A 27,213-nucleotide genomic window follows, 5' to 3' on the forward strand; every position below is an offset into this window, starting at 1 on the left:
TTATTATTTTTAAATAGCGTTCAATGAGAATGAAAAGGAACTACCCAGTTGTCTTACTCTTGATACCAGTTAACACATTTTGGAACAGATCTTCAAAAATCGAGACTCACTGAATCGGCTGCTCCGGGATTTTGTGTTCACTGGCTTTGTACTGAGTGTAAATGCCTTTTGTGCTAATGTGTGTTTGCCAGTTGTACAGTTTATGGATTTTACATATCATATTTTGAAGGATTCATTTGCCACTGTGTCTGCTTTGTGCGTTACAGTGAACTCAACCCTAACCTGTGGACATTAGATGATGTAATTTCACATGAACGTACACGCTATGTCAACTTGGAAGAGCAAGTAAGTACGCTCCCCATCAAAAAAGAAGCTGCAATGAAGAGCAAAACAACCCGAGTTTATGATGTCAAATACAAAGGGAAAGACCATCAAATTCCCTGCAATATTGAAGTACATGTCTCCAAGTCTTTTCATGGTAGTGGTCAGTGCCAAGTCAAAGAGATATGCTGCCAAAACATCTCTGGGACATTTGCTGCTAAAGAGGATAAGGGGTCACCTGAAACTTTGAAGTTGCCATCATCTGGATCAATGAGTGACATTAGTCTGATCTTATCTGAGTCAGACCAAGCTGAGACTGACTTTGAAGAGATTAATGAATACTATATTTCCCATACTGGAATAAATAATAATTTCCCTCTAAATTATTCCAAGGAGAAGTTGAGAGGAACCTCTGGTTCTACAATGTTTGCTTCAGCAAAGGGTCACCAAGCAACTCTCGCGATAACTGAAGAAACCACAGATATAGACAGAAAAAGTCAAGTCTTACAGTGTGTTGATGAACACACAGCCCAAGTCTTCAAAGATCAGCCCAAGAGCCCACAGGATCCTAATGTGAACATGCGCTATGATCCATTTACATCAAGCAATGAAAATACAAAAACCCAAGTTAATAATACTGGCTTCCAGGATAACATGTTCTTCATTGATGATGGTGATGATGATGATCTCCAGACAGTGGAATCCACTCTACACGCTACAGCCAAGTACCATCAAATGGATAAAAACACTCATATGGCCTGTAACTCAACTGAGAGCTCTGGTATTTGTTGTTCAATCAGTCCAGACAGTGAGAAATACAGAACAAAGACTGTCTCTTCCAGTCTTTATCTGCCAACCTATGCCCGACAGACATCTGATAATGAATCATTGTCGTCCATGTCCATAGATGATGAGACTTGTGTTGATGAAAAAAGTTTCTCACCAACAGAATTTTGGACATTAAGTGGCACTTTACCTAGACTTTCATCACCTGATTCGGTCATGTCTATCAGTGATTACAGGGCAATGTCTCCTGACTCTCCCCTCAGCAAAAGGAAGGGTTTTAGGGCAGACCTTCCCATCATGGATGTTAGTTGGGCACTCTTTTCAGGAGCAGATAAATATACTTCACCTGAAATTACTGAAAATAACACAGACCCCAATCCTTCAGATGTGTGTGATAGTAGACTGCAATTTGGTGGAATCGAAAAACCTGCAAAGAACCTTGACTCTGGAGATGCAAAGGACACTCCACTTTTACCTGACAGTCTACTTATTCAGCGAGTAATTCCAAGTTTGACTTCAAAAATTTTGCCTTTTGAGCATTTGCATGAAGTAACTTCTTTAAATAAAAAGGCTTTGCCAGATTTAGGCACAAATAGTCATGAATATGAGTCGTCAGATATGGATTACCGTCCCTTTTCACCACAATCTCAGACATCTCATTGCAGTTTCTCATTCCTTGAGCTCTTGCTCTCTGAACCAACACGCTCCCAACTGATGAGTCAGTATTGTGATTATTTTTTACAGTACTCAGGGGCTACTCCAACCTTACCCCAAATGACACAAAAACAGACAAAACTGGGCAAGGTGAGCACTTTGGAAACAAAATTGCCCTCTAATCAAAATTTTCCGCAAGGTTACAAAATGTCAAATGCTTATCCGTTATCACGTGTGTCACAGTCAACACACAAAACTGATCTCCAGTATAACACAAATGAGCCTTCATCACATGATGAGAACAATCTCAATTTAGAAGAGCCTGAATCACTACAATGGGATGTAACAGTTGATACAGGGTGGATAGACAATGTAAATGAAAAAGAAATGTCAGTTCAAAGCACTACTCAAGTCCTAGAGGTAAAGAAAGAAAGTAAGGAATCATTTCTTGATTATTGGTTTTCGAAGTTGGCACCTCAACATTCTGTCTTACGACCATCAACAAATGACTCTGATCGTAGTATAACACATTTAAGAATAAATACAACAGGAAACAATCAAATTAAAGATCACATAGACTGTAGTCGGATAAAAGAATCAACAGAAAATATTTATCCAGAACACCAATTTTACAGACCATCTGTAGAGACCACATGCAGTTTACCAGAAAAACAAGTACATAAACCTGTTATCTTCAACTTTGTAGAAAGACCAAAATACACATTAGAGTTTCCAAAAGATAAAACAAGAAACGTATGCAAAGGCAAGGCTTCCTACGGAGATGATTTGGTCCAAAACAACGGGCAAGAAAAAATGGCATTCTCTACAAAAGTTGGAGTATCAATGACAAATTGTCCTCTATATTCTGAATTGATTGAACAGGAAAAACAAAAATCTTGTCACTTTTTCTACAACAACCCTGAAAATACACTACAATCAAGAAACATACAGTCAGATATTTGTTTTGAACAGAGTTTTGAAAACAGCGGACCAAAAATACATGATTCCTGTTCAGAAAAAGTGGCTGGACAAAGCCATGTTATTGTGAACAAACCTTTGCCATATGAACAAGTTAAGTATGGCATTACAAATAAAAATAAAGCAGATGCCATGTATAAAGCAAAGATTTTTGAGTCAAGGCCTATTTCAGTACTTTCTGACTCCGCCACAGCTGACATGGCAATGGAAGTGAGACCATGTTCACCAGAGTCTATAGTGTCTCACTGTGAACTCAGGGCTCTTTCTCCTGACTCGCCTGTTCCTCATTTTGACATTGCCCAAATTGAAAATTATGACCAATGCTTCAAGCAACGGTCGTACTCACCGCAATCGAGTGTTTCAGATTGGGAAGGTCATGATTGGGGTCTCCCTAACCTTTTTGATGAGACCAGACCACTATCACCACAATCTGTTTCATCAGACATGGAGCTCGATCTCTTATCTAGCAGCAGGGCGTTGTCTCCAGATTCTGTTTCTTCAGATCTAGACACGTCCCTGCTGCGGGATTGGCTCTTGGACTTTAGAGCATCCTCCCCAAATTCTGCAGCATCAGTTGAGAAATTTTCCTTCAGTCCAGAGATGATGTCTGTTCAAAACAATAGGCAACATTGTAATTTTTACTTACGGTATTCTGAAGATCGGCCAGTTTCTCCTCTTTCAACATTGTCTGAGGTGGATTATTCAGAATTTAGTATCAAGGATCTTTTTAATGACAGCAGGCCAGAATCGCCAGATTCAGTATCGTCAGAGCATTTTAGAACAGAAACTGAGGTCTCTGTAATTGCAGTTCCACCTCCGTCATGTGCACGACCTTTTACATATGCAGACGTTGTCCGTGGCTTTACTCATGAAAGACCAGCCGATGCCATTCCTAAAGTCACGGCTTCAGAGTCTGGACCTATTTTAGTACTGTCTGATTCCTTTGATGAGTTGCCTGACTCCACCACAGCTGAAATGGCCTTGGAGGTGAGACCATGTTCACCAGAGTCTATAGCGTCTCACTGTGAAGTCAGGGCTCTTTCTCCTGACTCGCCTGTTCCTCATTTTGACATTGCCCAAATTGAGAATTATGACCAATGCTTCAAGCAACGGTCGTACTCACCGCAATCGAGTGTTTCAGATTGGGAAGGTCATGATTGGGGTCTCCCTAACCTTTTTGATGAGACCAGACCACTATCGTCACAATCTGTTTCATCAGACATGGAGCTCGATCTCTTATCTAGCAGCAGGGCGTTGTCTCCAGATTCTGTTTCTTCAGATCTAGACACGTCACTGCTGCGGGATTGGCTGTTGGACTTTAGAGCATCTCACTGTGAAGTCACAGCACCTCCGTCTCCAATGGCTTTGGAGGTGAGACCATGTTCACCAGAGTCTATCGCGTCTTACTGTGAACTCAGGGCTCTTTCTCCTGACTCGCCTGTTCCTCATTTTGACATTGCCCAAATTGAGAATTATGACCAATGCTTCAAGCAACGGTCGTACTCACCGCAATCGAGTGTTTCAGATTGGGAAGGTCATGATTGGGGTCTCCCTAACCTTTTTGATGAGACCAGACCACTATCACCACAATCTGTTTCATCAGACATGGAGCTCGATCTCTTATCTAGCAGCAGGGCGTTGTCTCCAGATTCTGTTTCTTCAGATCTAGACACGTCCCTGCTGCGGGATTGGCTCTTGGACTTTAGAGCATCCTCCCCAAATTCTGCAGCATCAGTTGAGAAATGTTCCTTCAGTCCGGACACGATGTATGTTCAAAACAACAGACAACATTGTAATTATTACTTAAGGTATTGTGAAGATAGGCCACTTTCTCCTCTTTCAACATTGTCTGAGGTGGATTATTCAGAACTTAGTATCAAGGATCTCCTGAATGAGAGCAGGCCAGAATCGCCAGATTCAGTATCGTCAGAGCATTTTAGAACAGAAACTAAGGTCTCTGTAATTGCAGTTCCACCTCCGTCATGTGCACGACCTTTTACATATGCAGACGTTGTCCGTGGCTTTACTCATGAAAGACCAGCCGATGCCATGCCTAAAGTCACGGCTTCAGAATCTGGACCTATTTTAGTACTGTCTGATTCCTTTGATGAGTTGCCTGACTCCACCACAGCTGAAATGGCCTTGGAGGTGAGACCATGTTCACCAGAGTCTATAGCGTCTCACTGTGAAGTCAGGGCTCTTTCTCCTGACTCGCCTGTTCCTCATTTTGACATTGCCCAAATTGAGAATTATGACCAATGCTTCAAGCAACGGTCGTACTCACCGCAATCGAGTGTTTCAGATTGGGAAGGTCATGATTGGGGTCTCCCTAACCTTTTTGATGAGACCAGACCACTATCACCACAATCTGTTTCATCAGACATGGAGCTCGATCTCTTATCTAGCAGCAGGGCGTTGTCTCCAGATTCTGTTTCTTCAGATCTAGACACGTCCCTGCTGCGGGATTGGCTCTTGGACTTTAGAGCATCCTCCCCAAATTCTGCAGCATCAGTTGAGAAATGTTCCTTCAGTCCGGACACGATGTATGTTCAAAACAACAGACAACATTGTAATTATTACTTAAGGTATTCTGAAGATAGGCCACTTTCTCCTCTTTCAACATTGTCTGAGGTGGATTATTCAGAACTTAGTATCAAGGATCTCCTGAATGAGAGCAGGCCAGAATCGCCAGATTCAGTATCGTCAGAGCATTTTAGAACAGAAACTAAGGTCTCTGTAATTGCAGTTCCACCTCCGTCATGTGCACGACCTTTTACATATGCAGACGTTGTCCGTGGCTTTACTCATGAAAGACCAGCCGATGCCATGCCTAAAGTCACGGCTTCAGAATCTGGACCTATTTTAGTACTGTCTAATTCCTTTGATGAGTTGCCTGACTCCACCACAGCTGAAATGGCCTTGGAGGTGAGACCATGTTCACCAGAGTCTATAGCGTCTCACTGTGAAGTCAGGGCTCTTTCTCCTGACTCGCCTGTTCCTCATTTTGACATTGCCCAAATTGAGAATTATGACCAATGCTTCAAGCAACGGTCGTACTCACCGCAATCGAGTGTTTCAGATTGGGAAGGTCATGATTGGGGTCTCCCTAACCTTTTTGATGAGACCAGACCACTATCGTCACAATCTGTTTCATCAGACATGGAGCTCGATCTCTTATCTAGCAGCAGGGCGTTGTCTCCAGATTCTGTTTCTTCAGATCTAGACACGTCACTGCTGCGGGATTGGCTGTTGGACTTTAGAGCATCTCACTGTGAAGTCACAGCACCTCCGTCTCCAATGGCTTTGGAGGTGAGATCATGTTCACCAGAGTCTATCGCGTCTTACTGTGAACTCAGGGCTCTTTCTCCTGACTCGCCTGTTCCTCATTTTGACATTGCCCAAATTGAGAATTATGACCAATGCTTCAAGCAACGGTCGTACTCACCGCAATCGAGTGTTTCAGATTGGGAAGGTCATGATTGGGGTCTCCCTAACCTTTTTGATGAGACCAGAACACTATCACCACAATCTGTTTCATCAGACATGGAGCTCGATCTCTTATCTAGCAGCAGGGCGTTGGCTCCAGATTCTGTTTCTTCAGATCTAGACACGTCCCTGCTGCGGGATTGGCTTTTGGACTTTAGAGCATCCTCCCCAAATTCTGCAGCATCAGTTGAGAAATGTTCCTTCAGTCCGGACACGATGTATGTTCAAAACAACAGACAACATTGTAATTATTACTTAAGGTATTCTGAAGATAGGCCACTTTCTCCTCTTTCAACATTGTCTGAGGTGGATTATTCAGAATTTAGTATCAAGGATCTCTCGAATGAGAGCAGGCCAGAATCGCCAGATTCAGTATCGTCAGAGCATTTTAGAACAGAAACTCTGGTCTGTGTAATTGCAGTTCCACCTCCGTCATGTGCACGACCTTTTACATATGCAGACGTTGTCCGTGGCTTTACTCATGAAAGACCAGCCGATGCCATTCCTAAAGTCACGGCTTCAGAGTCTGGACCTATTTTAGTACTGTCTGATTCCTTTGATGAGTTGCCTGACTCCACCATAGCTGAAATGGCCTTGGAGGTGAGACCATGTTCACCAGAGTCTATAGCGTCTCACTGTGAAGTCAGGGCTCTTTCTCCTGACTCGCCTGTTCCTCATTTTGACATTGCCCAAATTGAGAATTATGACCAATGCTTCAAGCAACGGTCGTACTCACCGCAATCGAGTGTTTCAGATTGGGAAGGTCATGATTGGGGTCTCCCTAACCTTTTTGATGAGACCAGACCACTATCGTCACAATCTGTTTCATCAGACATGGAGCTCGATCTCTTATCTAGCAGCAGGGCGTTGTCTCCAGATTCTGTTTCTTCAGATCTAGACACGTCACTGCTGCGGGATTGGCTGTTGGACTTTAGAGCATCTCACTGTGAAGTCACAGCACCTCCGTCTCCAATGGCTTTGGAGGTGAGACCATGTTCACCAGAGTCTATCGCGTCTTACTGTGAACTCAGGGCTCTTTCTCCTGACTCGCCTGTTCCTCATTTTGACATTGCCCAAATTGAGAATTATGACCAATGCTTCAAGCAACGGTCGTACTCACCGCAATCGAGTGTTTCAGATTGGGAAGGTCATGATTGGGGTCTCCCTAACCTTTTTGATGAGACCAGAACACTATCACCACAATCTGTTTCATCAGACATGGAGCTCGATCTCTTATCTAGCAGCAGGGCGTTGTCTCCAGATTCTGTTTCTTCAGATCTATACACGTCCCTGCTGCGGGATTGGCTTTTGGACTTTAGAGCATCCTCCCCAAATTCTGCAGCATCAGTTGAGAAATGTTCCTTCAGTCCGGACACGATGTATGTTCAAAACAACAGACAACATTGTAATTATTACTTAAGGTATTCTGAAGATAGGCCACTTTCTCCTCTTTCAACATTGTCTGAGGTGGATTATTCAGAATTTAGTATCAAGGATCTCTCGAATGAGAGCAGGCCAGAATCGCCAGATTCAGTATCGTCAGAGCATTTTAGAACAGAAACTGAGGTCTCTGTAATTGCAGTTCCACCTCCGTCATGTGCACGACCTTTTACATATGCAGACGTTGTCCGTGGCTTTACTCATGAAAGACCAGCCGAGGCCATTCCTAAAGTCACGGCTTCAGAGTCTGGACCTACTTTAGTACTGTCTGATTCCTTTGATGAGTTGCCTGACTCCACCGCAGTTGAAATGGCCTTGGAGGTGAGACCATGTTCACCAGAGTCTATAGCGTCTCACTGTGAAGTCAGGGCTCTTTCTCCTGACTCGCCTGTTCCTCATTTTGACATTGCCCAAATTGAGAATTATGACCAATGCTTCAAGCAACGGTCGTACTCACCGCAATCGAGTGTTTCAGATTGGGAAGGTCATGATTGGGGTCTCCCTAACCTTTTTGATGAGACCAGACCACTATCGCCACAATCTGTTTCATCAGACATGGAGCTAGATCACTTATTTAGCAGCAGGGCTCTGTCTCCAGAATCTATTTCTTCAGATCTAGACACGTCACTGCTGTGGGACTGGCTGTTGGACTTTAGAGCATCGTCCCCGGATTCTGCAGCATCAGTTGAGAAATGTTCCTTCAGTCCAGAGATGATGTCTGTTCAAAACAATAGGCAACATTGTAATTTTTACTTACGGTATTCTGAAGATCGGCCAGTTTCTCATCAGTCTACATTGTCTGAGGTTGATTATTCAGAACTTAGTATCAAGGATCTTTTTAATGACAGCAGGCCAGAATCGCCAGATTCAGTATCGTCAGAGCATTTTAGAACAGAAACTGAGGTCTCTGTAATTGCAGTTCCACCTCCGTCATGTGCACGACCTTTTACATATGCAGACGTTGTCCGTGGCTTTACTCATGAAAGACCAGCCGATGCCATTCCTAAAGTCACGGCTTCAGAGTCTGGACCTACTTTAGTACTGTCTGATTCCTTTGATGAGTTGCCTGACTCCACCACAGTTGAAATGGCCTTGGAGGTGAGACCATGTTCACCAGAGTCTATAGCGTCTCACTGTGAAGTCAGGGCTCTTTCTCCTGACTCGCCTGTTCCTCATTTTGACATTGCCCAAATTGAGAATTATGACCAATGCTTCAAGCAACGGTCGTACTCACCGCAATCGAGTGTTTCAGATTGGGAAGGTCATGATTGGGGTCTCCCTAACCTTTTTGATGAGACCAGACCACTATCGCCACAATCTGTTTCATCAGACATGGAGCTAGATCACTTATTTAGCAGCAGGGCTCTGTCTCCAGAATCTATTTCTTCAGATCTAGACACGTCACTGCTGTGGGACTGGCTGTTGGACTTTAGAGCATCGTCCCCGGATTCTGCAGCATCAGTTGAGAAATGTTCCTTCAGTCCAGAGATGATGTCTGTTCAAAACAATAGGCAACATTGTAATTTTTACTTACGGTATTCTGAAGATCGGCCAGTTTCTCATCAGTCTACATTGTCTGAGGTTGATTATTCAGAACTTAGTATCAAGGATCTTTTTAATGACAGCAGGCCAGAATCGCCAGATTCAGTATCGTCAGAGCATTTTAGAACAGAAACTGAGGTCTCTATAATTGCAGTTCCACCTCCGTCATGTGCACGACCTTTTACATATGCAGACGTTGTCCGTGGCTTTACTCATGAAAGACCAGCCGATGCCATGCCTAAAGTCACGGCTTCAGAGTCTGGACCTATTTTAGTACTGTCTGATTCCTTTGATGAGTTGCCTGACTCCACCACAGCTGAAATGGCCTTGGAGGTGAGACCATGTTCACCAGAGTCTATAGCGTCTCACTGTGAAGTCAGGGCTCTTTCTCCTGACTCGCCTGTTCCTCATTTTGACATTGCCCAAATTGAGAATTATGACCAATGCTTCAAGCAACGGTCGTACTCACCGCAATCGAGTGTTTCAGATTGGGAAGGTCATGATTGGGGTCTCCCTAACCTTTTTGATGAGACCAGACCACTATCACCACAATCTGTTTCATCAGACATGGAGCTCGATCTCTTATCTAGCAGCAGGGCGTTGTCTCCAGATTCTGTTTCTTCAGATCTAGACACGTCCCTGCTGCGGGATTGGCTCTTGGACTTTAGAGCATCCTCCCCAAATTCTGCAGCATCAGTTGAGAAATGTTCCTTCAGTCCGGACACGATGTGTGTTCAAAACAACAGACAACATTGTAATTATTACTTAAGGTATTCTGAAGATAGGCCACTTTCTCCTCTTTCAACATTGTCTGAGGTGGATTATTCAGAACTTAGTATTAAGGATCTCCTGAATGAGAGCAGGCCAGAATCGCCAGATTCAGTATCGTCAGAGCATTTTAGAACAGAAACTAAGGTCTCTGTAATTGCAGTTCCACCTCCGTCATGTGCACGACCTTTTACATATGCAGACGTTGTCCGTGGCTTTACTCATGAAAGACCAGCCGATGCCATGATTAAAGTCACGGCTTCAGAATCTGGACCTATTTTAGTACTGTCTGATTCCTTTGATGAGTTGCCTGACTCCACCACAGCTGAAATGGCCTTGGAGGTGAGACCATGTTCACCAGAGTCTATAGCGTCTCACTGTGAAGTCAGGGCTCTTTCTCCTGACTCGCCTGTTCCTCATTTTGACATTGCCCAAATTGAGAATTATGACCAATGCTTCAAGCAACGGTCGTACTCACCGCAATCGAGTGTTTCAGATTGGGAAGGTCATGATTGGGGTCTCCCTAACCTTTTTGATGAGACCAGACCACTATCACCACAATCTGTTTCATCAGACATGGAGCTCGATCACTTATCTAGCAGCAGGGCGTTGTCTCCAGATTCTGTTTCTTCAGATCTAGACACGTCCCTGCTGCGGGATTGGCTCTTGGACTTTAGAGCATCCTCCCCAAATTCTGCAGCATCAGTTGAGAAATGTTCCTTCAGTCCGGACACGATGTATGTTCAAAACAACAGACAACATTGTAATTATTACTTAAGGTATTCTAAAGATAGGCCACTTTCTCCTCTTTCAACATTGTCTGAGGTGGATTATTCAGAACTTAGTATCAAGGATCTCCTGAATGAGAGCAGGCCAGAATCGCCAGATTCAGTATCGTCAGAGCATTTTAGAACAGAAACTAAGGTCTCTGTAATTGCAGTTCCACCTCCGTCATGTGCACGACCTTTTACATATGCAGACGTTGTCCGTGGCTTTACTCATGAAAGACCAGCCGATGCCATGCCTAAAGTCACGGCTTCAGAATCTGGACCTATTTTAGTACTGTCTGATTCCTTTGATGAGTTGCCTGACTCCACCACAGCTGAAATGGCCTTGGAGGTGAGACCATGTTCACCAGAGTCTATAGCGTCTCACTGTGAAGTCAGGGCTCTTTCTCCTGACTCGCCTGTTCCTCATTTTGACATTGCCCAAATTGAGAATTATGACCAATGCTTCAAGCAACGGTCGTACTCACCGCAATCGAGTGTTTCAGATTGGGAAGGTCATGATTGGGGTCTCCCTAACCTTTTTGATGAGACCAGACCACTATCGTCACAATCTGTTTCATCAGACATGGAGCTCGATCTCTTATCTAGCAGCAGGGCGTTGTCTGCAGATTCTGTTTCTTCAGATCTAGACACGTCACTGCTGCGGGATTGGCTGTTGGACTTTAGAGCATCTCACTGTGAAGTCACAGCACCTCCGTCTCCAATGGCTTTGGAGGTGAGACCATGTTCACCAGAGTCTATCGCATCTTACTGTGAACTCAGGGCTCTTTCTCCTGACTCGCCTGTTCCTCATTTTGACATTGCCCAAATTGAGAATTATGACCAATGCTTCAAGCAACGGTCGTACTCACCGCAATCGAGTGTTTCAGATTGGGAAGGTCATGATTGGGGTCTCCCTAATCTTTTTGATGAGACCAGACCACTATCACCACAATCTGTTTCATCAGACATGGAGCTCGATCTCTTATCTAGCAGCAGGGCGTTGTCTCCAGATTCTGTTTCTTCAGATCTAGACACGTCCCTGCTGCGGGATTGGCTCTTGGACTTTAGAGCATCCTCCCCAAATTCTGCAGCATCAGTTGAGAAATGTTCCTTCAGTCCGGACACGATGTATGTTCAAAACAACAGACAACATTGTAATTATTACTTAAGGTATTCTGAAGATAGGCCACTTTCTCCTCTTTCAACATTTTCTGAGGTGGATTATTCAGAACTTAGTATCAAGGATCTCTCGAATGAGAGCAGGCCAGAATCGCCAGATTCAGTATCGTCAGAGCATTTTAGAACAGAAACTGAGGTCTCTGTAATTGCAGTTCCACCTCCGTCATGTGCACGACCTTTTACATATGCAGACGTTGTCCGTGGCTTTACTCATGAAAGACTAGCCGATGCCATTCCTAAAGTCACGGCTTCAGAGTCTGGACCTATTTTAGTACTGTCTGATTCCTTTGATGAGTTGCCTGACTCCACCACAGCTGAAATGGCCTTGGAGGTGAGACCATGTTCACCAGAGTCTATAGCGTCTCACTGTGAAGTCAGGGCTCTTTCTCCTGACTCGCCTGTTCCTCATTTTGACATTGCCCAAATTGAGAATTATGACCAATGCTTCAAGCAACGGTCGTACTCACCGCAATCGAGTGTTTCAGATTGGGAAGGTCATGATTGGGGTCTCCCTAACCTTTTTGATGAGACCAGACCACTATCGTCACAATCTGTTTCATCAGACATGGAGCTCGATCTCTTATCTAGCAGCAGGGCGTTGTCTCCAGATTCTGTTTCTTCAGATCTAGACACGTCACTGCTGCGGGATTGGCTGTTGGACTTTAGAGCATCTCACTGTGAAGTCACAGCACCTCCGTCTCCAATGGCTTTGGAGGTGAGACCATGTTCACCAGAGTCTATCGCATCTTACTGTGAACTCAGGGATCTTTCTCCTGACTCGCCTGTTCCTCATTTTGACATTGCCCAAATTGAGAATTATGACCAATGCTTCAAGCAACGGTCGTACTCGCCGCAATCGAGTGTTTCAGATTGGGAAGGTCATGATTGGGGTCTCCCTAATCTTTTTGATGAGACCAGACCACTATCACCACAATCTGTTTCATCAGACATGGAGCTTGATCTCTTATCTAGCAGCAGGGCGTTGTCTCCAGATTCTGTTTCTTCAGATCTAGACACGTCCCTGCTGCGGGATTGGCTCTTGGACTTTAGAGCATCCTCCCCAAATTCTGCAGCATCAGTTGAGAAATGTTCCTTCAGTCCGGACACGATGTATGTTCAAAACAACAGACAACATTGTAATTATTACTTAAGGTATTCTGAAGATAGGCCACTTTCTCCTCTTTCAACATTGTCTGAGGTGGATTATTCAGAACTTAGTATCAAGGATCTCTCGAATGAGAGCAGGCCAGAATCGCCAGATTCAGTATCGTCAGAGCATTTTAGAACAGAAACTGAGGTCTCTGTAATTGCAGTTCCACCTCTGTCATGTGCACGACCTTTTACATATGCAGACGTTGTCCGTGGCTTTACTCATGAAAGACCAGCCGATGCCATTCCTAAAGTCACGGCTTCAGAGTCTGGACTTATTTTAGTACTGTCTGATTCCTTTGATGAGTTGCCTGACTCCACCACAGTTGAAATGGCCTTGGAGGTGAGACCATGTTCACCAGAGTCTATAGCGTCTCACTGTGAAGTCAGGGCTCTTTCTCCTGACTCGCCTGTTCCTCATTTTGACATTGCCCAAATTGAGAATTATGACCAATGCTTCAAGCAACGGTCGTACTCACCGCAATCGAGTGTTTCAGATTGGGAAGGTCATGATTGGGGTCTCCCTAACCTTTTTGATGAGACCAGACCACTATCGCCACAATCTGTTTCATCAGACATGGAGCTAGATCACTTATTTAGCAGCAGGGCTCTGTCTCCAGAATCTATTTCTTCAGATCTAGACACGTCACTGCTGTGGGACTGGCTGTTGGACTTTAGAGCATCGTCCCCGGATTCTGCAGCATCAGTTGAGAAATGTTCCTTCAGTCCAGAGATGATGTCTGTTCAAAACAATAGGCAACATTGTAATTTTTACTTACGGTATTCTGAAGATCGGCCAGTTTCTCATCAGTCTACATTGTCTGAGGTTGATTATTCAGAACTTAGTATCAAGGATCTTTTTAATGACAGCAGGCCAGAATCGCCAGATTCAGTATCGTCAGAGCATTTTAGAACAGAAACTGAGGTCTCTGTAATTGCAGTTCCACCTCCGTCATGTGCACGACCTTTTACATATGCAGACGTTGTCCGTGGCTTTACTCATGAAAGACCAGCCGATGCCATGCCTAAAGTCACGGCTTCAGAGTCTGGACCTATTTTAGTACTGTCTGATTCCTTTGATGAGTTGCCTGACTCCACCACAGTTGAAATGGCTTTGGAGGTGAGACCATGTTCACCAGAGTCTATAGCGTCTCACGGTGAAGTCAGGGCTCTTTCTCCTGACTCGCCTGTTCCTCATTTTGACATTGCCCAAATTGAGAATTATGACCAATGCTTCAAGCAACGGTCGTACTCACCGCAATCGTTTGTTTCAGATTGGGAAGGTCATGATTGGGGTCTCCCTAACCTTTTCGATGAGACCAGACCACTATCGCCACAATCTGTTTCATCAGACATGGAGCTCGATCTCTTATTTAGCAGCAGGGCGCTGTCTCCAGATTCTGTTTCTTCAGATCTAGACACGTCACTGCTGCCGGATTGGCTGTTGGACTTTCGAGCTTCCTCCCCAGATTCTGCAGCATCAGTTGAGAAATGTTCCTTCAGTCCGGACACGATGTATGTTCAAAACAACAGACAACATTGTAATTATTACTTCAGGTATTCTGAAGATAGGCCAGTTTCTCCTCTTTCAACATTGTATGAGGTTGATTATTCAGAATTTAGTATCAAGGATCTCCTGAATGAGAGCAGGCCAGAATCGCCAGTTTCGGTAGCGTCAGAGTATTTCAGAACAGAAACTGAGGTCTCTGTAATTGCAGTTGCACCTCCGTCATGTGCACGACCTTTTACATATGCAGACGTTGTCCGTGGCTTTACTCATGAAAGACCAGCCGATGCCATGCCTAAAGTCACGGCTTCAGAGTCTGGACCTATTTTAGTACTGTCTGATTCCTTTGATGAGTTGCCTGACTCCACCACAGCTGAAATGGCCTTGGAGGTGAGACCATGTTCACCAGAGTCTATAGCGTCTCACTGTGAAGTCAGGGCTCTTTCTCCTGACTCGCCTGTTCCTCATTTTGACATTGCCCAAATTGAGAATTATGACCAATGCTTCAAGCAACGGTCGTACTCACCGCAATCGAGTGTTTCAGATTGGGAAGGTCATGATTGGGGTCTCCCTAACCTTTTTGATGAGACCAGACCACTATCGCCACAATCTGTTTCATCAGACATGGAGCTCGATCTCTTATTTAGCAGCAGGGCGCTGTCTCCAGATTCTGTTTCTTCAGATCTAGACACGTCACTGCTGGGGGATTGGCTGTTGGACTTTCGAGCTTCCTCCCCAGATTCTGCAGCATCAGTTGAGAAATGTTCCTTCAGTCCGGACACGATGTATGTTCAAAACAACAGACAACATTGTAATTATTACTTAAGGTATTCTGAAGATAGGCCAGTTTCTCCTCTTTCAACATTGTATGAGGTGGATTATTCAGAATTTAGTATCAAGGATCTCCTGAATGAGAGCAGGCCAGAATCGCCAGTTTCGGTAGCGTCAGAGTATTTCAGAACAGAAACTGAGGTCTCTGTAATTGCAGTTCCACCTCCGTCATGTGCACGACCTTTTACATATGCAGACGTTGTCCGTGGCTTTACTCATGAAAGACCAGCCGATGCCATGCCTAAAGTCACGGCTTCAGAGTCTGGACCTATTTTAGTACTGTCTGATTCCTTTGATGAGTTGCCTGACTCCACCACAGCTGAAATGGCCTTGGAGGTGAGACCATGTTCACCAGAGTCTATAGCGTCTCACTGTGAAGTCAGGGCTCTTTCTCCTGACTCGCCTGTTCCTCATTTTGACATTGCCCAAATTGAGAATTATGACCAATGCTTCAAGCAACGGTCGTACTCACCGCAATCGAGTGTTTCAGATTGGGAAGGTCATGATTGGAGTCTCCCTAACCTTTTTGATGAGACCAGACCACTATCACCACAATCTGTTTCATCAGACATGGAGCTCGATCTCTTATCTAGCAGCAGGGCGTTGTCTCCAGATTCTGTTTCTTCAGATCTAGACACGTTACTCCTGCGGGATTGGCTGTTGGACTTTAGAGCATCTCACTGTGAAGTCACAGCACCTCCGTCTCCAATGGCTTTGGAGGTGAGACCATGTTCACCAGAGTCTATCGCGTCTTACTGTGAACTCAGGGCTCTTTCTCCTGACTCGCCTGTTCCTCATTTTGACATAGCCAGAATTGAGAATTATGGCCAATGCTTCAAGCAATGGTCGTATACACCGCAATCGAGTGTTTCAGATTGGGACGGTCATGATTGGGGTCTCACTAACCTTTTTGATGAGACCAGACCACTATCGCCACAATCTGTTTCATCAGACATGGAGCTCGATCTCTTATCTAGCAGCAGGGCGTTGTCTCCAGATTCAGTTTCTTCAGATCTAGACACGTCACTGCTGCGGGATTGGCTATTGGACATTAGAGCATCCTCCCCAGATTCTGCAGCATCAGTTGAGAAATGTTCCTTAATTCCGGACACGATGTCTGTTCAAAACAACAGACAACATTGTAATTATTACTTAAGGTATTCTGCAAATAGGCCAGTTTCTCCCCAGTCAACATTGACTGAGGTTGATTATTCAGAACTTAGTATCAAGGATCTTTTTAATGACAGAAGGCCAGAATCACCTGATTCAGTATCGTCAGAGCATTTTAGAACAGAAACTGAGGTCTCAGTAATTGCAGTTCCACCTCCGTCATGTGCACGACCTTCTACATATGCAGACGTTGTCCGTGGCTTTACTCATGAAAGACCAGCCGATGCCATGCCTAAAGTCACGGCTTCAGAGTCTGGACCTATTTTAGTACTGTCTGATTCCTTTGATGAGTCACAAGCTGAAATGGCTTTGGAGGTGAGACCATGTTCACCAGAGTCTATCGCGTCTTACTGTGAACTCAGGGCTCTTTCTCCTGACTCACCTGTTCCTCATTTTGACATTGCCCAAATTGAGAATTATGACCAATGCTTCAAGCAACGGTCGTACTCACCGCAATCGAGTGTTTCAGATTGGGAAGGTCATGATTGGGGTCTCCCTAACCTTTTTGATGAGACCAGACCACTATCGCCACAATCTGTTTCATCAGACATGGAGCTCGATCTCTTATTTAGCAGCAGGGCGTTGTCTCCAGATTCTGTTTCTTCAGATCTAGACACGTCACTGCTGTGGGATTGGCTGTTGGACAATCGAGCTTCCTCCCCAGATTCTGCAGCATCAGTTGAGAAATGTTCCTTAAGTCCAGAGATGATGTCTGTTCAAAACAACAGACAACATTGTAATTATTACTTAAGTTATTCTGAAGATAGGCCAGTTTCTCCTCAGTCATCATTGTCTGAGGTTGATTTTTCAGATGTTAGTATCAAGGATCTCTTTAATGACAGCAGGCCAGAATCGCCAGACTTAGTGCCATCAGAAAATCGTTTTTCAGCAAATTTAAATACAGGCCGTCAGTCTCATGCAAGCCCTTTTCCACTTGCAGATTTGTCATTCTTGCCTCCAGTATTTTATTACCTCCATCATTATAAAACATTTATTTCAACTTTGTTTGATCCCCTCTATAAGGGAAAAAGTTCCTCTTTCGAAATGCTTTTAAAATTTCACGCAGAACAAAAGTCTTTCCAAGAACCACAAACAGTCTCTTCCTGTTTTGCTCTCAAACGGTCACATGAGATTGCTCTCACTGACAAATTCACTCCTCCAAAATATTCTGCAGAATGTACTCTCCTCCCATATTTTTCACCCAAATGTTCGTCCCACTCTTCTCAGGAATGTACATTTTATGAATCATTTTCACAATCACATAATTTTGTCCACATACGTGATGCATTTCAATGTAATCAGTTGTCAAAATCGATATCGGTTTCACCTGATGCATCTGGATTGGATCAAAAGTGCTTCGGTCCATGTCATGATGACATCAAACCAGATTCACCTAAATTTGTTGTCTTTGACAGTGTACCTCATCAAAACATGGCCATCCAGGCATTTAGTGACTGTAATTTAATACCATCCACCCATGTAACTTTTGATTCAGTAAAATGTTTAAAACACAAAAAATCTGAACAATGTCTCATCTATGAAAGTGTTAACAAAGACCAAAGACTTCTATACGAGCCATTCCGCAGGAGATTAACAGCACACATATATGATCCAGTCTACAGGGGGAAACATGTCTGCAACACAGTCAGGTTCAGTGTAACTGATGAAGGCTTTGAAAAGACTTCTGAGCAAAGCAATGTTGAATGTCTAACAGCTTTTGGGGAGGAGAAATGTATTCAAGAATCTACTCATTTCAAAAATATAAACAGCATCAAGCCTCGACTGAATGATGCCAGAACTGTCAATAATAGCCAGCCAGAGTTGAGTTACATGCCATCTGTGAAAGACAACATGGATATTTGTGACACTGGCATTGTCACGGAGGCCTTCAGCAAACAATCTCAAACAAGGAATGAAACAATGGAACAGAGACCACTTTTGAATGAGCATAAAGGAACAGACACTCTTTCCCCATTCATGATGACATACAGCCACGATGAGTTTTTTAAAGACATGCCAAGCGAGTCACTGAGAATGGACAAAAGTTCCTTTCTGCCGGTAAGACAGCAAAAGTCTTGCTATGCAGAGAATGCAGTGTTGCTTCATATAATTCGTAATTTTGGCCGTATACTGTCGATTGTTGGAATGGGCCTTTTACCCCAAGCTTTTACTAATTGCACACAATGGCCCCACTGTTTGGGTTCCGTAGGGATTTCTGTTCAACTGTAGAATACCAGCTTTTGTAAATGTGATAATGTGCTTAGCATTTTGATGGTGAATGTGGTCCTCTCTGCACTGAAGTTATAACAGAGCATCTGCCATTTACAGGGGGTCCTTGGTTTACGATGGTCCCGACATACCCGATTTTAAGGTTTCTAATGCAATTATAAAATAATTATTGCGAAAATACAAAGTGCAAACTTAAGTACATTGCAATGAACAACACAAAGAACGAAGTGGGATGATGTAATTACGCTGGTGTGCGTGCAGTGCAGCGTTGAAGTAAAATTGCCAACTCTTCCACTCCCACACAGTTCTTAGAAAGAAGCGTTTTGGAACGTAACATGGTACTGTTTGATTTCAAAGAAATCAGTGTTCAGTCGTAACTACCCGAATGGATCCATACCAAAAAAAGTACCATCTTCAGAAGCCATTCCTGGACATGCCATTCTGTTCAGGCCTGTCATTCTTTTTGTTTTTGTTTTTTGTCTATGGCTTATAAGTGTTCCTTCATACAAATACTTACTGTAATTGTGACATTCAAAATATGTAAATGTAGGTTACTAATGGACAACAGCACTTTCTCACTTGCGTCCATATTCGGCTTACATCACCGGCGTAGGAACAGAACTCCTGTCATAAACCTATGACTCCCAGTAAACATAAAAGATGCATGTCTACCTTCACATAACACATCATCTGGTTTTTGACACAAGTTCACTTGTGCCCCCCCCCCCACACTACCCCTGCAAAATGTCATTGGACTTCCAATGACATTCTGATTTAGTGTACTCTTAATAGACAATGGAGATTTTCTCTCTTACTTATCAAATGATGTAATAAGTTTGATTTGTACACAGGTATGTTTTTATGTTAGTAACAGTTATAAAATACCACTGATCTCCAGAAAATGCTAGTGGGCTATAAGTGAATTTTTGCATCAGAGAAAAAAATGGCCTTGAAAAAAATGCATGTTTCAGTCGGCTCTTTCATTTTTCACCAATCACAAATCATTTTCATTTTTTTCCATTCCATCATTTCCTGCAGGTGTCAACATCATCTTCCAAGATAAATCTTTCCCAGCATAAAGAGCAAAAAGATCCTGATTTCAAGTGCTCTGAAACAAGCTTACAGTCAATGCATTATCATGCAAACACACTCTCTGAAAATGTAGCATTACACATTGCAGATATTTTTGATCAAAGTAAAACACAATCTGAGGTCTCATTGACGTCTGTAACTGGCTCAACAAAAACCATGGAAAAAGGTCTAATATTCCTTGCCCAAAGTGAAGGATCCAGCTCAATGACCAAAGACTCACCTCAAGATAGTGGTGAGGAGGAAATTATCACATCATCCAACCCTTCACCAATTCTACCAGGTTCTGTATCCCTACAACAGGAATATTTGTTGTCAGATCTACAAGAGATGAAAATGACTCAAGATGAAGAGTTGAGATCAAACATCCTTTGCCCGCCTTTATCACAACCCCATGACGGCATCTCTAAAGGTGATCGGATTCATGAATGCAATGGTCTTCAACTTGAAGTTGGATGTCCCAAAGATAATCTCAGTGTCAGGCTGCAGCGAGAGAAAGAAAACATAAATGCATCAATCACGTGGCCTACACGTCTTCCGATATCTGACCAAGTCGCCACTGAAGAATTCTCACTTGATCCAACAATCACACAGTCAACCCCTGGTGAGAGAACTAATATCTCACCCACGGAGGACCTGTCAAGTGCAGAATATTCCCAAAGAGGTCATGACATTTTGAAACACTCACTGAGTTTTATCTCAGGTGTAGGTACACCTATTTTCCCCCAACTTCCTGAAAATTTGCCAAGTGATGTGTGTGAGGAATATTTGATAAGTCATGTGGTTCAAGGTCAAGAACAAGAACCAAATTTGCTGTCTTGTGAAAGAGAAGAACTAACAAGGAGGAGTCTCCAAGAATTATGCAAAGAAATGTCAGATCTGCCGAATCAAGAAGCAGATATTTCTGCGAGACGGTCGAGCTTTGAGGAACTGATACCCTGCTCCACCTCGGCTAAGTTTGAGATTTCCTCAAATGAGATTAGTCCAGTGGCTTGTGTACATCATCCGAAAACGGCTACCTCCAGAAGACAAGTCATTTTTGAGGATCCAATGCAGCCTGATCATTACTTAGATGAGGTGCACCCGAAAGCTAATTTGCAACACATGGAACAATCTGTCACTTCAGTAGAAAATGTACCTGATTCCCAACCTAGCTTTGTTGAAACAAAAACAACAATGACTTCATTCACCTGTGATCAGGATCACACCATCCCCGCAGCGATCTCTCCCTCCACTACCACCTTTACCTATCAAGATGTTGTCTGCAGTGGTACACGTGGTCCAGCATCTGAATATTCAGATCTGGAGCATTACTTTGACTGTAGGCAGGCTGCATCAGATTTCTTTGAGCCTAATGAACCAGAGTTAACTTCTTGCTCAAATAAGCATCTGCTTTGGGATGACCTCAGTTACCCGGGAGAGAAAGAAACTGTGTCTAGACCAGTTTTGCTCTCCTCTGGAAGTGAAGATTTTGAGGATGCTTCTGTTGTTCAAGAAGGTTTACCACGCGTGAGTGCAGATCTCTCATCCCATTCAGAGGCATCTACTGAAGAATTTACCTTGTGTGAACTGCCCAGCTCCAAAATGACAGCATACGATGATACAAATTCCCTGACAAGGGTAAGGCCAGATTTAGTGGAGCGTCGTGGCCTTGCAAACTTTTCTCAAGGCTGAGTTTAACTAACTGTTACATTTACTTCATAAAGGAATGACTGCTAACCTTCACATGGACGAAATCTTCACAACCCATCGTTTTATTTGGGATTTCTCATTGAACCAGTCCGAACTTTGCATGTATCATTCTCACCATTTGAGCAAAGCCACAGCTTTCATAAACTCCTGTCAGTTCATGAAGCAAACTCAAAGCATGTTATGTATTTATCATTATTATTATGATTTTGTTTTGTTTTATTATTATTTTTGTCAGCCTAACAAACTGTCATGTTGTACATTCCAGGGTATGAAATATAACAAATCTCTGGAAAGTGCACCATACCACTTTGTTTCTTGCTTGCCTTGCTTCCCAATTTGTATTTCCTTTGGATGTGTTCTTTGATTTAATCGTAATGGATTTTGTTCTACTTGGTCAGGAGATCAGCGCAGAGATTGGCTCAATGTCTGAAAGTTCTGATGATGAATTTTTGAGTACCAGAATTGTGCGAAGGAGAGTTGTCATTCAGGTATCCACCCCAACATGATTGACGGTGGATGGATGGAGCATGGAGGGTGTGATTTTAACCACACTAGGTTTTCTGTGTCAACTTGGAATTGTCAGTCTAACAATTTTAGACTAATCAAGGTGGATAAAATATGGGTTATAAAGTGTGAGATTGTGTTTATCACTACATATTTCTTCATTTGCACGCATATTTTTCCCTTGAGAATGCAACTTGAATGTTTGTTTCCTGTCATTGACATGCCTTTAAATTTCACAATCCTCATATTAAAGTTTCATTCTGGAAATCTTTTTTTTTTTCCTTTTACAGGCTGACGAAATGCCCGACGTTCCTATGCAGACTACGACAGAAGAAAATTACAAAGATGAAAATGGCCACATTGTTGTCAGAAAGGTACAGGAGGATTATCTGTAAAGACTTGGCAAATCGAAAATGACAGAGTGCAGCGTAGAAATCTTAGGCTGCCGCAAGTGTTGTTTTAATGCCCTTTTCACACCTATCGAGTTGCAGATACATACATTTCATGACTTTGCATATGTTTTGTGCATGTGAATTTAGGGGAATCATTGAGCATTGATCCATAAAATTGTCACTGCTACTTGCCAATATTGCCCTCTGACTCCAAGGTGAATTTTTGACCGTTCTCAGGTTACTCGAAAGATTATTCGCAAGTGTGTTTCTTCTGATGGTGCGGAGCGGGAGGAGGTCTTGATAGAGGGATCCCCTCAGAGATCCATAAGTGTTGCCGAGGGAGATGGTTACTCCAAAGTGGTGAAGCGCACTGTTCTAAAGAGCGAGGGAGACCATACAGAGGTACGTGTGTGCACTCTGTTAGGGCTGTGCGACATGGCCCTAAATTAGTCAGTGAAGTTCAAATCGGTAATGTAGGCCAAATTCTATGAACAATAATCGAACAATATCATTAGAGTCATTGAATTGCCTTTTTGTTTTGTTGCCTAGGTTACATTTGCTGAAAGTGAGGGTTTCTCAGCATCACAAGCAACTGCTGAGGTGCGTAAAGTCAGTCTAGCAGAAAGAACCACTGTGGTAGAGGGTAAAAGAACAGTGACACACAAAGGGGACTTGTCTTTGGCTTCTGACCTCCCCTCAGCCCAGGAGGACTTTAACCAGGTTTGTCCACACACACACACACACTCGTGTCACATTTCTTTTCAACAAACTGCCATTGAACAAATTATCAATTAAATTCAGTTGCATTACCGTCACTGATTTGTTGCTCCCTTCGATGCCACCAGGCGCTCGGTTATATTGGTGGTTTAACCAGAGAAGAGCTCCCCTATGTGGTTGAAAGTGAGACTGTCAAAGATGACGGAACTGTGGTCAGGAGGTGTGTGGGAGCTGGAGTGCATGTGTTTGGTTTTATTTGCGTATGCTCCTTTTCAGACTTGCTCGGTATTGTTTGTAGTGATTGCTGTGTTGTGGCTTGATTACCGGTACTAACAATTCTGTGTTGATCTGAAGAGGGGTGTAAGAAGCTGTTTTATTCTCCGGCAGCAAAAGCGTGACATCCCAGACAAAATGATAATCCAAATAAGCAATGTTTTTTTAAAAACCAATTTATTTATGAAGGACAAAAATTGCCATTCAAAAATCCCTGCCGCTTTAACCTAATAGCTGGTTGGACCACCCTCAGCAGCAACAACTAAAATGAAGCATTTTCGATTGATCTTTCATATCTCTCTGGAGATTTTTGGCTCATTATTCATTGCAGAATTGCTTTCATTTCGCAACACTGGAGGATTTTCGAGCATGGCCTTTTTAAGGTAATACCATAGAATTTAATTAAGTCCAGACTTCGACAGGGCCACTCCAGAACCTCCATTTAGTTTTGTTTGGGGGGTGGGGGGGGTTTCCAAGTCATTCCGAAGTTTTCTTATTGGTGTGTTTCAGATCGCTGTCCTGCTGCAAGTGTACTTCAGATTGAGGTCACAAACTGATGTGAATCCCTCAGGATTTTCTGGTCAAGAGTTGAATTCATGGTTCCATAAATCACAATCAAATGGTTTCACGAATGGTTTTGTAACCTTTTCCAGACTCCATCCATTTTCTAATCCGCTTTATCCTCACAAGGGTCGCGTGGCGTGCCGCAGCCTATCCCAGCTGTCTTCGGGCAGTAGGTGGGGGAAACCCTGAACTGGTTGCCAACCGATCACTGGGCTCACAGAGACGAACAAAACATCCGCGCTCACACTCACACGTCCATACAGAGTGTGTTTTTGTTGGGGGGTTGGGGGGGGTGACAATGTATTGTTTTCAAAATCTCATTTCGTATAGCCAAACAGCATGCCTTGAGGTGAGATTGACGCCTCAATACAGCCCCTTTAATGTCACACTTAAGATAAGATAACCTTCATTTGTCCCACATTGGGGAAATTTAAAAAGTGTTGCATGCACAAAATAAATAAATGTTTCAGAAAACCGTCCACAGTATAAATATAAGTTGCATATATGCATCTTATGCATACATAAGGTGGCTGTGCTATTTATAATGGTTACAGGTTTTCACGCATGTTTGTTCAGCAGCCTGACAGCAGCTTAGCTAGCATCCTTGCCAAACCATTTGAACATATTAAATATGGACTAGAGCAGGCGTCCTGGAGGGCCACCGTCCTGCAGGTTTTAGAAGTTTCCCTTCCTCCAACACACCTGATTGATGCAGGATAGGGGCCCTCACAGACATTAGCATAGCACTTATACTTGGTGGCCAGTCAGAGCGCTTTCATGTCATCCATACACTATCTTTGCATGTTGTGGAAGGCTTGCTACAGTATGCTGTGCTGTGATGCAGTAACCAGGCTTCCAGTTCTCACTTGTTTCTTTTCTTGATGCCAGCATTCTCCCACAATTTCTTGGGTGATGCAATTTAAATGTTTTTCCCTCTTTTGTGTCTTTTCTGTGTACAGGGCCCACATGCGTAAAGGTCAGACTCTCAGACGGACAGTGGTGCAGGGAGGTGGGCAGCGCAAACAGGTCCTTCTTGAACAAACGGATGGTCCCACAAAAGGTTCCAAATCACACGAACTCCAGCAGCATCTGCACCAGTTATTTCACCACTACTATGAACACCAGGAGGACCATGACGACGACGATGACGATGAGGAAGCGAAACAGTCAAAGAATGTGTAACACTTTGCTCCACGAACTATCCTATGCATTTGCCACATGCAATCCCAGCATGCACCTCAAAGCTACCACAGTCTTCCCATTCGACCCCTGAAAGATTTGAAATTATTTTCAGTTTCCCTCCCTCGGCGATGTTACATATTCATTCGTTTCTTTGTTCTGACATTGTTGGGTTTGGTGGTTTTACTTTTGCCTTTTTTTGTGACCAAAGAATATCTTTTCTGATCAATTTTAGGTTTTGTGTCAACATGTTTTCGTCTTTATTATGTGGTAGAGCAACAAAAAAAATATCTGAAAAACAAGACATGCTAATCAATTCTAGCCCACACTGAAGACTTCACCCCAAAAAAGACTCCTGAATGGGTGCTTGAACTAAAAAAAAAAAAAAAAAAAGATTCAAACTACACATCTCACCACCAGATTTAGTGAGATCATCTCGGCTTGGAAAAGGCACGATGCTAGAGTCAGATTAAACGTGTATTTATTTAACTACTACCGCTGCTGCTGTTGTGTTTTCGTGTAGTCTATGTGTAATATGTCTTTCGGGCATTCTGATAGTATCTAACCTAATCTAGATTATACTGACATCTGTAGCCTAGGAATGATTAATCAATCATGTGAAGTAGGACAGGCATGACTAATCAACATTATGATCTCGGCTTTGTAGTGGTTCTGTCCATTTAGCAACACCCCAACCCTCACCACCCCCCCCCCCCCCCACGCGTCTAATCCTTTTGTTTTATTCAAGCAGACTTTTGTTGGCACTAAATTATTGATCACGGCTTTTTTTGGAGTGAAGGGTGAGTGTGTGAGGAAGTTTCACTGTGCTGTTGGTCTACTATGTTGTTGGTCCATGCATGATCGCTTTGGCTTCTGGTTGATTTTAGATTTTTTTTTTTCAAGCACATTTTACGTCTTCTTTTAAAGGGTTGTTTTGTGTAGCATTTTGTAGATTTAAAAAAAATCTAAGAAAAGGAGGTAAAAAGGTCGTTTAATGAGCCTTTTGTATCATCAGTGTCTCCATTGGATTCCCATCGCACATCTGAATTCTGACAGCATAAAGTGTTGTCTTTTTTTTTTTTTTTTTTTTTTTGCCAGAGACAAAAGCTATTTATTGGAAAAGAATAGCGCACGTCGCTGTTGTAAAGTGATGTCGGTTCTGATGTATTTATTTATTTATTAACATGCTCGTTCTGTGTTGAGTGTACAATTGTGCGAAAAAAGTTCTTTTTTTTGGGCGTGACAAAGAGAGGGTAGGGTGTACGCAAAGCATAGCTAGAGATTTATTTGACACAACCTGTATTTGCACCCCGTGAATGTCAGGAGGGAACGGCTCCGTGCGTTTAGTGCACCTGCTGCGTGACAGTCAAGTCGAACTTTTTGTCTAATTCTTGAGCAGGACAAATGCATAGTACTTCAAATTACCAAGAAGGTTTGAGAGCTTCAATCAACCGTTATTCCCACTCCTTAGAGTATCGCTACTGTATGGAACTCAAACATATATATTTTTTTCACTTTACTATTTACTTTTGAGAAGGGAAAAAAAAAACTTGGGGAAGATCACTGTGACAGGTATACCGTACATTAAATTTGAAAATATAAATAAATATAAATCAGCACCTCCTTTGTTTCTGTGATGCAGACAGTTATATACTCATATGATGCATATGTATAAACATCTATAGGGGCATGTATTGCTGTTCAAATCTCAAAAAAGATAAAAATAAAATGGCTGCAGTGTGTTTATGGCTGATAAAGAATAAAAGTCTACAACGTACTGTACATGTCTTTTGGTGCTCATCTTTTCGATTTCCTCTTGCTTGCTGCTCCACTACGACAAACACGATTCCAATACAAGTCCGTGTCACATTACTACATGTCACTTTCCCATGTTTTAATGCCTCTCAGTGTGTCTGCAGAATATGTTTCCTTGACTAAACACCGAATGAACAATTTAAACACACCCTCAATTTAATATATATTAAATATAAAC

The 27,213-nt window shown here is 43.0% G+C and overlaps 2 protein-coding genes and 1 long non-coding RNA gene across 9 annotated transcripts in view; all 3 read left to right on the top strand.

Annotated features, from left to right (window-relative positions):
• Positions 1-3,345, top strand: part of LOC127613504 (ankyrin-1-like) — a gene marked incomplete at its 3' end in the record, with an annotated part of 46,214 nt that extends 42,869 nt beyond the window's left edge. The window contains exon 44 of the mRNA XM_052084568.1: positions 267-3,345. Within this exon, the coding sequence (XP_051940528.1) occupies positions 267-3,345 (3,079 nt within the window). The remainder of the gene's footprint in view (positions 1-266) is intronic.
• Positions 3,346-9,735: 6,390 nt separating this feature from the next.
• Positions 9,736-26,997, top strand: LOC127613485 (uncharacterized). Of its 7 annotated transcripts, XM_052084530.1 has the most exons (9): positions 9,736-9,977; positions 17,334-18,639; positions 19,849-21,519; positions 21,990-22,079; positions 22,386-22,469; positions 22,725-22,889; positions 23,037-23,207; positions 23,333-23,424; positions 25,001-26,997. In XM_052084530.1, the coding sequence occupies exons 1-9, from the start codon at positions 9,775-9,777 to the stop codon at positions 25,221-25,223; spliced, it is 4,005 nt and encodes a 1,334-aa protein (XP_051940490.1). In that variant the 5' UTR covers positions 9,736-9,774; the 3' UTR covers positions 25,224-26,997. The 7 variants fall into 7 exon arrangements, with proteins under 7 accessions (XP_051940490.1, XP_051940489.1, XP_051940492.1 ...); XM_052084529.1 differs by lacking the exon at positions 23,333-23,424 and having other exon boundaries at positions 9,737-9,977; positions 25,001-25,159; XM_052084532.1 differs by lacking the exon at positions 19,849-21,519 and having other exon boundaries at positions 9,738-9,977.
• Positions 10,572-17,268, top strand: LOC127613497 (uncharacterized). The gene is made up of 4 exons (XR_007966209.1): positions 10,572-10,754; positions 14,631-14,775; positions 15,553-15,747; positions 16,897-17,268. It is a non-coding gene; the product is annotated as an uncharacterized LOC127613497 (long non-coding RNA).
• Positions 26,998-27,213: the final 216 nt, after the last annotated feature.

The sequence above is a fragment of the Hippocampus zosterae genome, chromosome 13 (assembly GCF_025434085.1).
Source record: "Hippocampus zosterae strain Florida chromosome 13, ASM2543408v3, whole genome shotgun sequence".
In the NCBI taxonomy this organism is placed as follows: domain Eukaryota; kingdom Metazoa; phylum Chordata; class Actinopteri; order Syngnathiformes; family Syngnathidae; genus Hippocampus; species Hippocampus zosterae.

What these genes read in the sequence shown, in the direction of transcription:
- LOC127613485 (XM_052084530.1), top strand. Translation starts at nt 9,775, where the DNA reads ATGGAGCTCGATCTCTTATCTAGCAGCAGGGCGTTGTCTCCAGATTCT. An exon ending in CATTGTAATTATTACTTAAG is followed by an intron (nt 9,978 to 17,333) that starts GTATTCTGAAGA and finishes TTATTACTTAAG; the next exon opens with TTATTCTGAAGATAGGCCAG. An exon ending in ACAAAAGTTCCTTTCTGCCG is followed by an intron (nt 18,640 to 19,848) that starts GTAAGACAGCAA and finishes CATTTCCTGCAG; the next exon opens with GTGTCAACATCATCTTCCAA.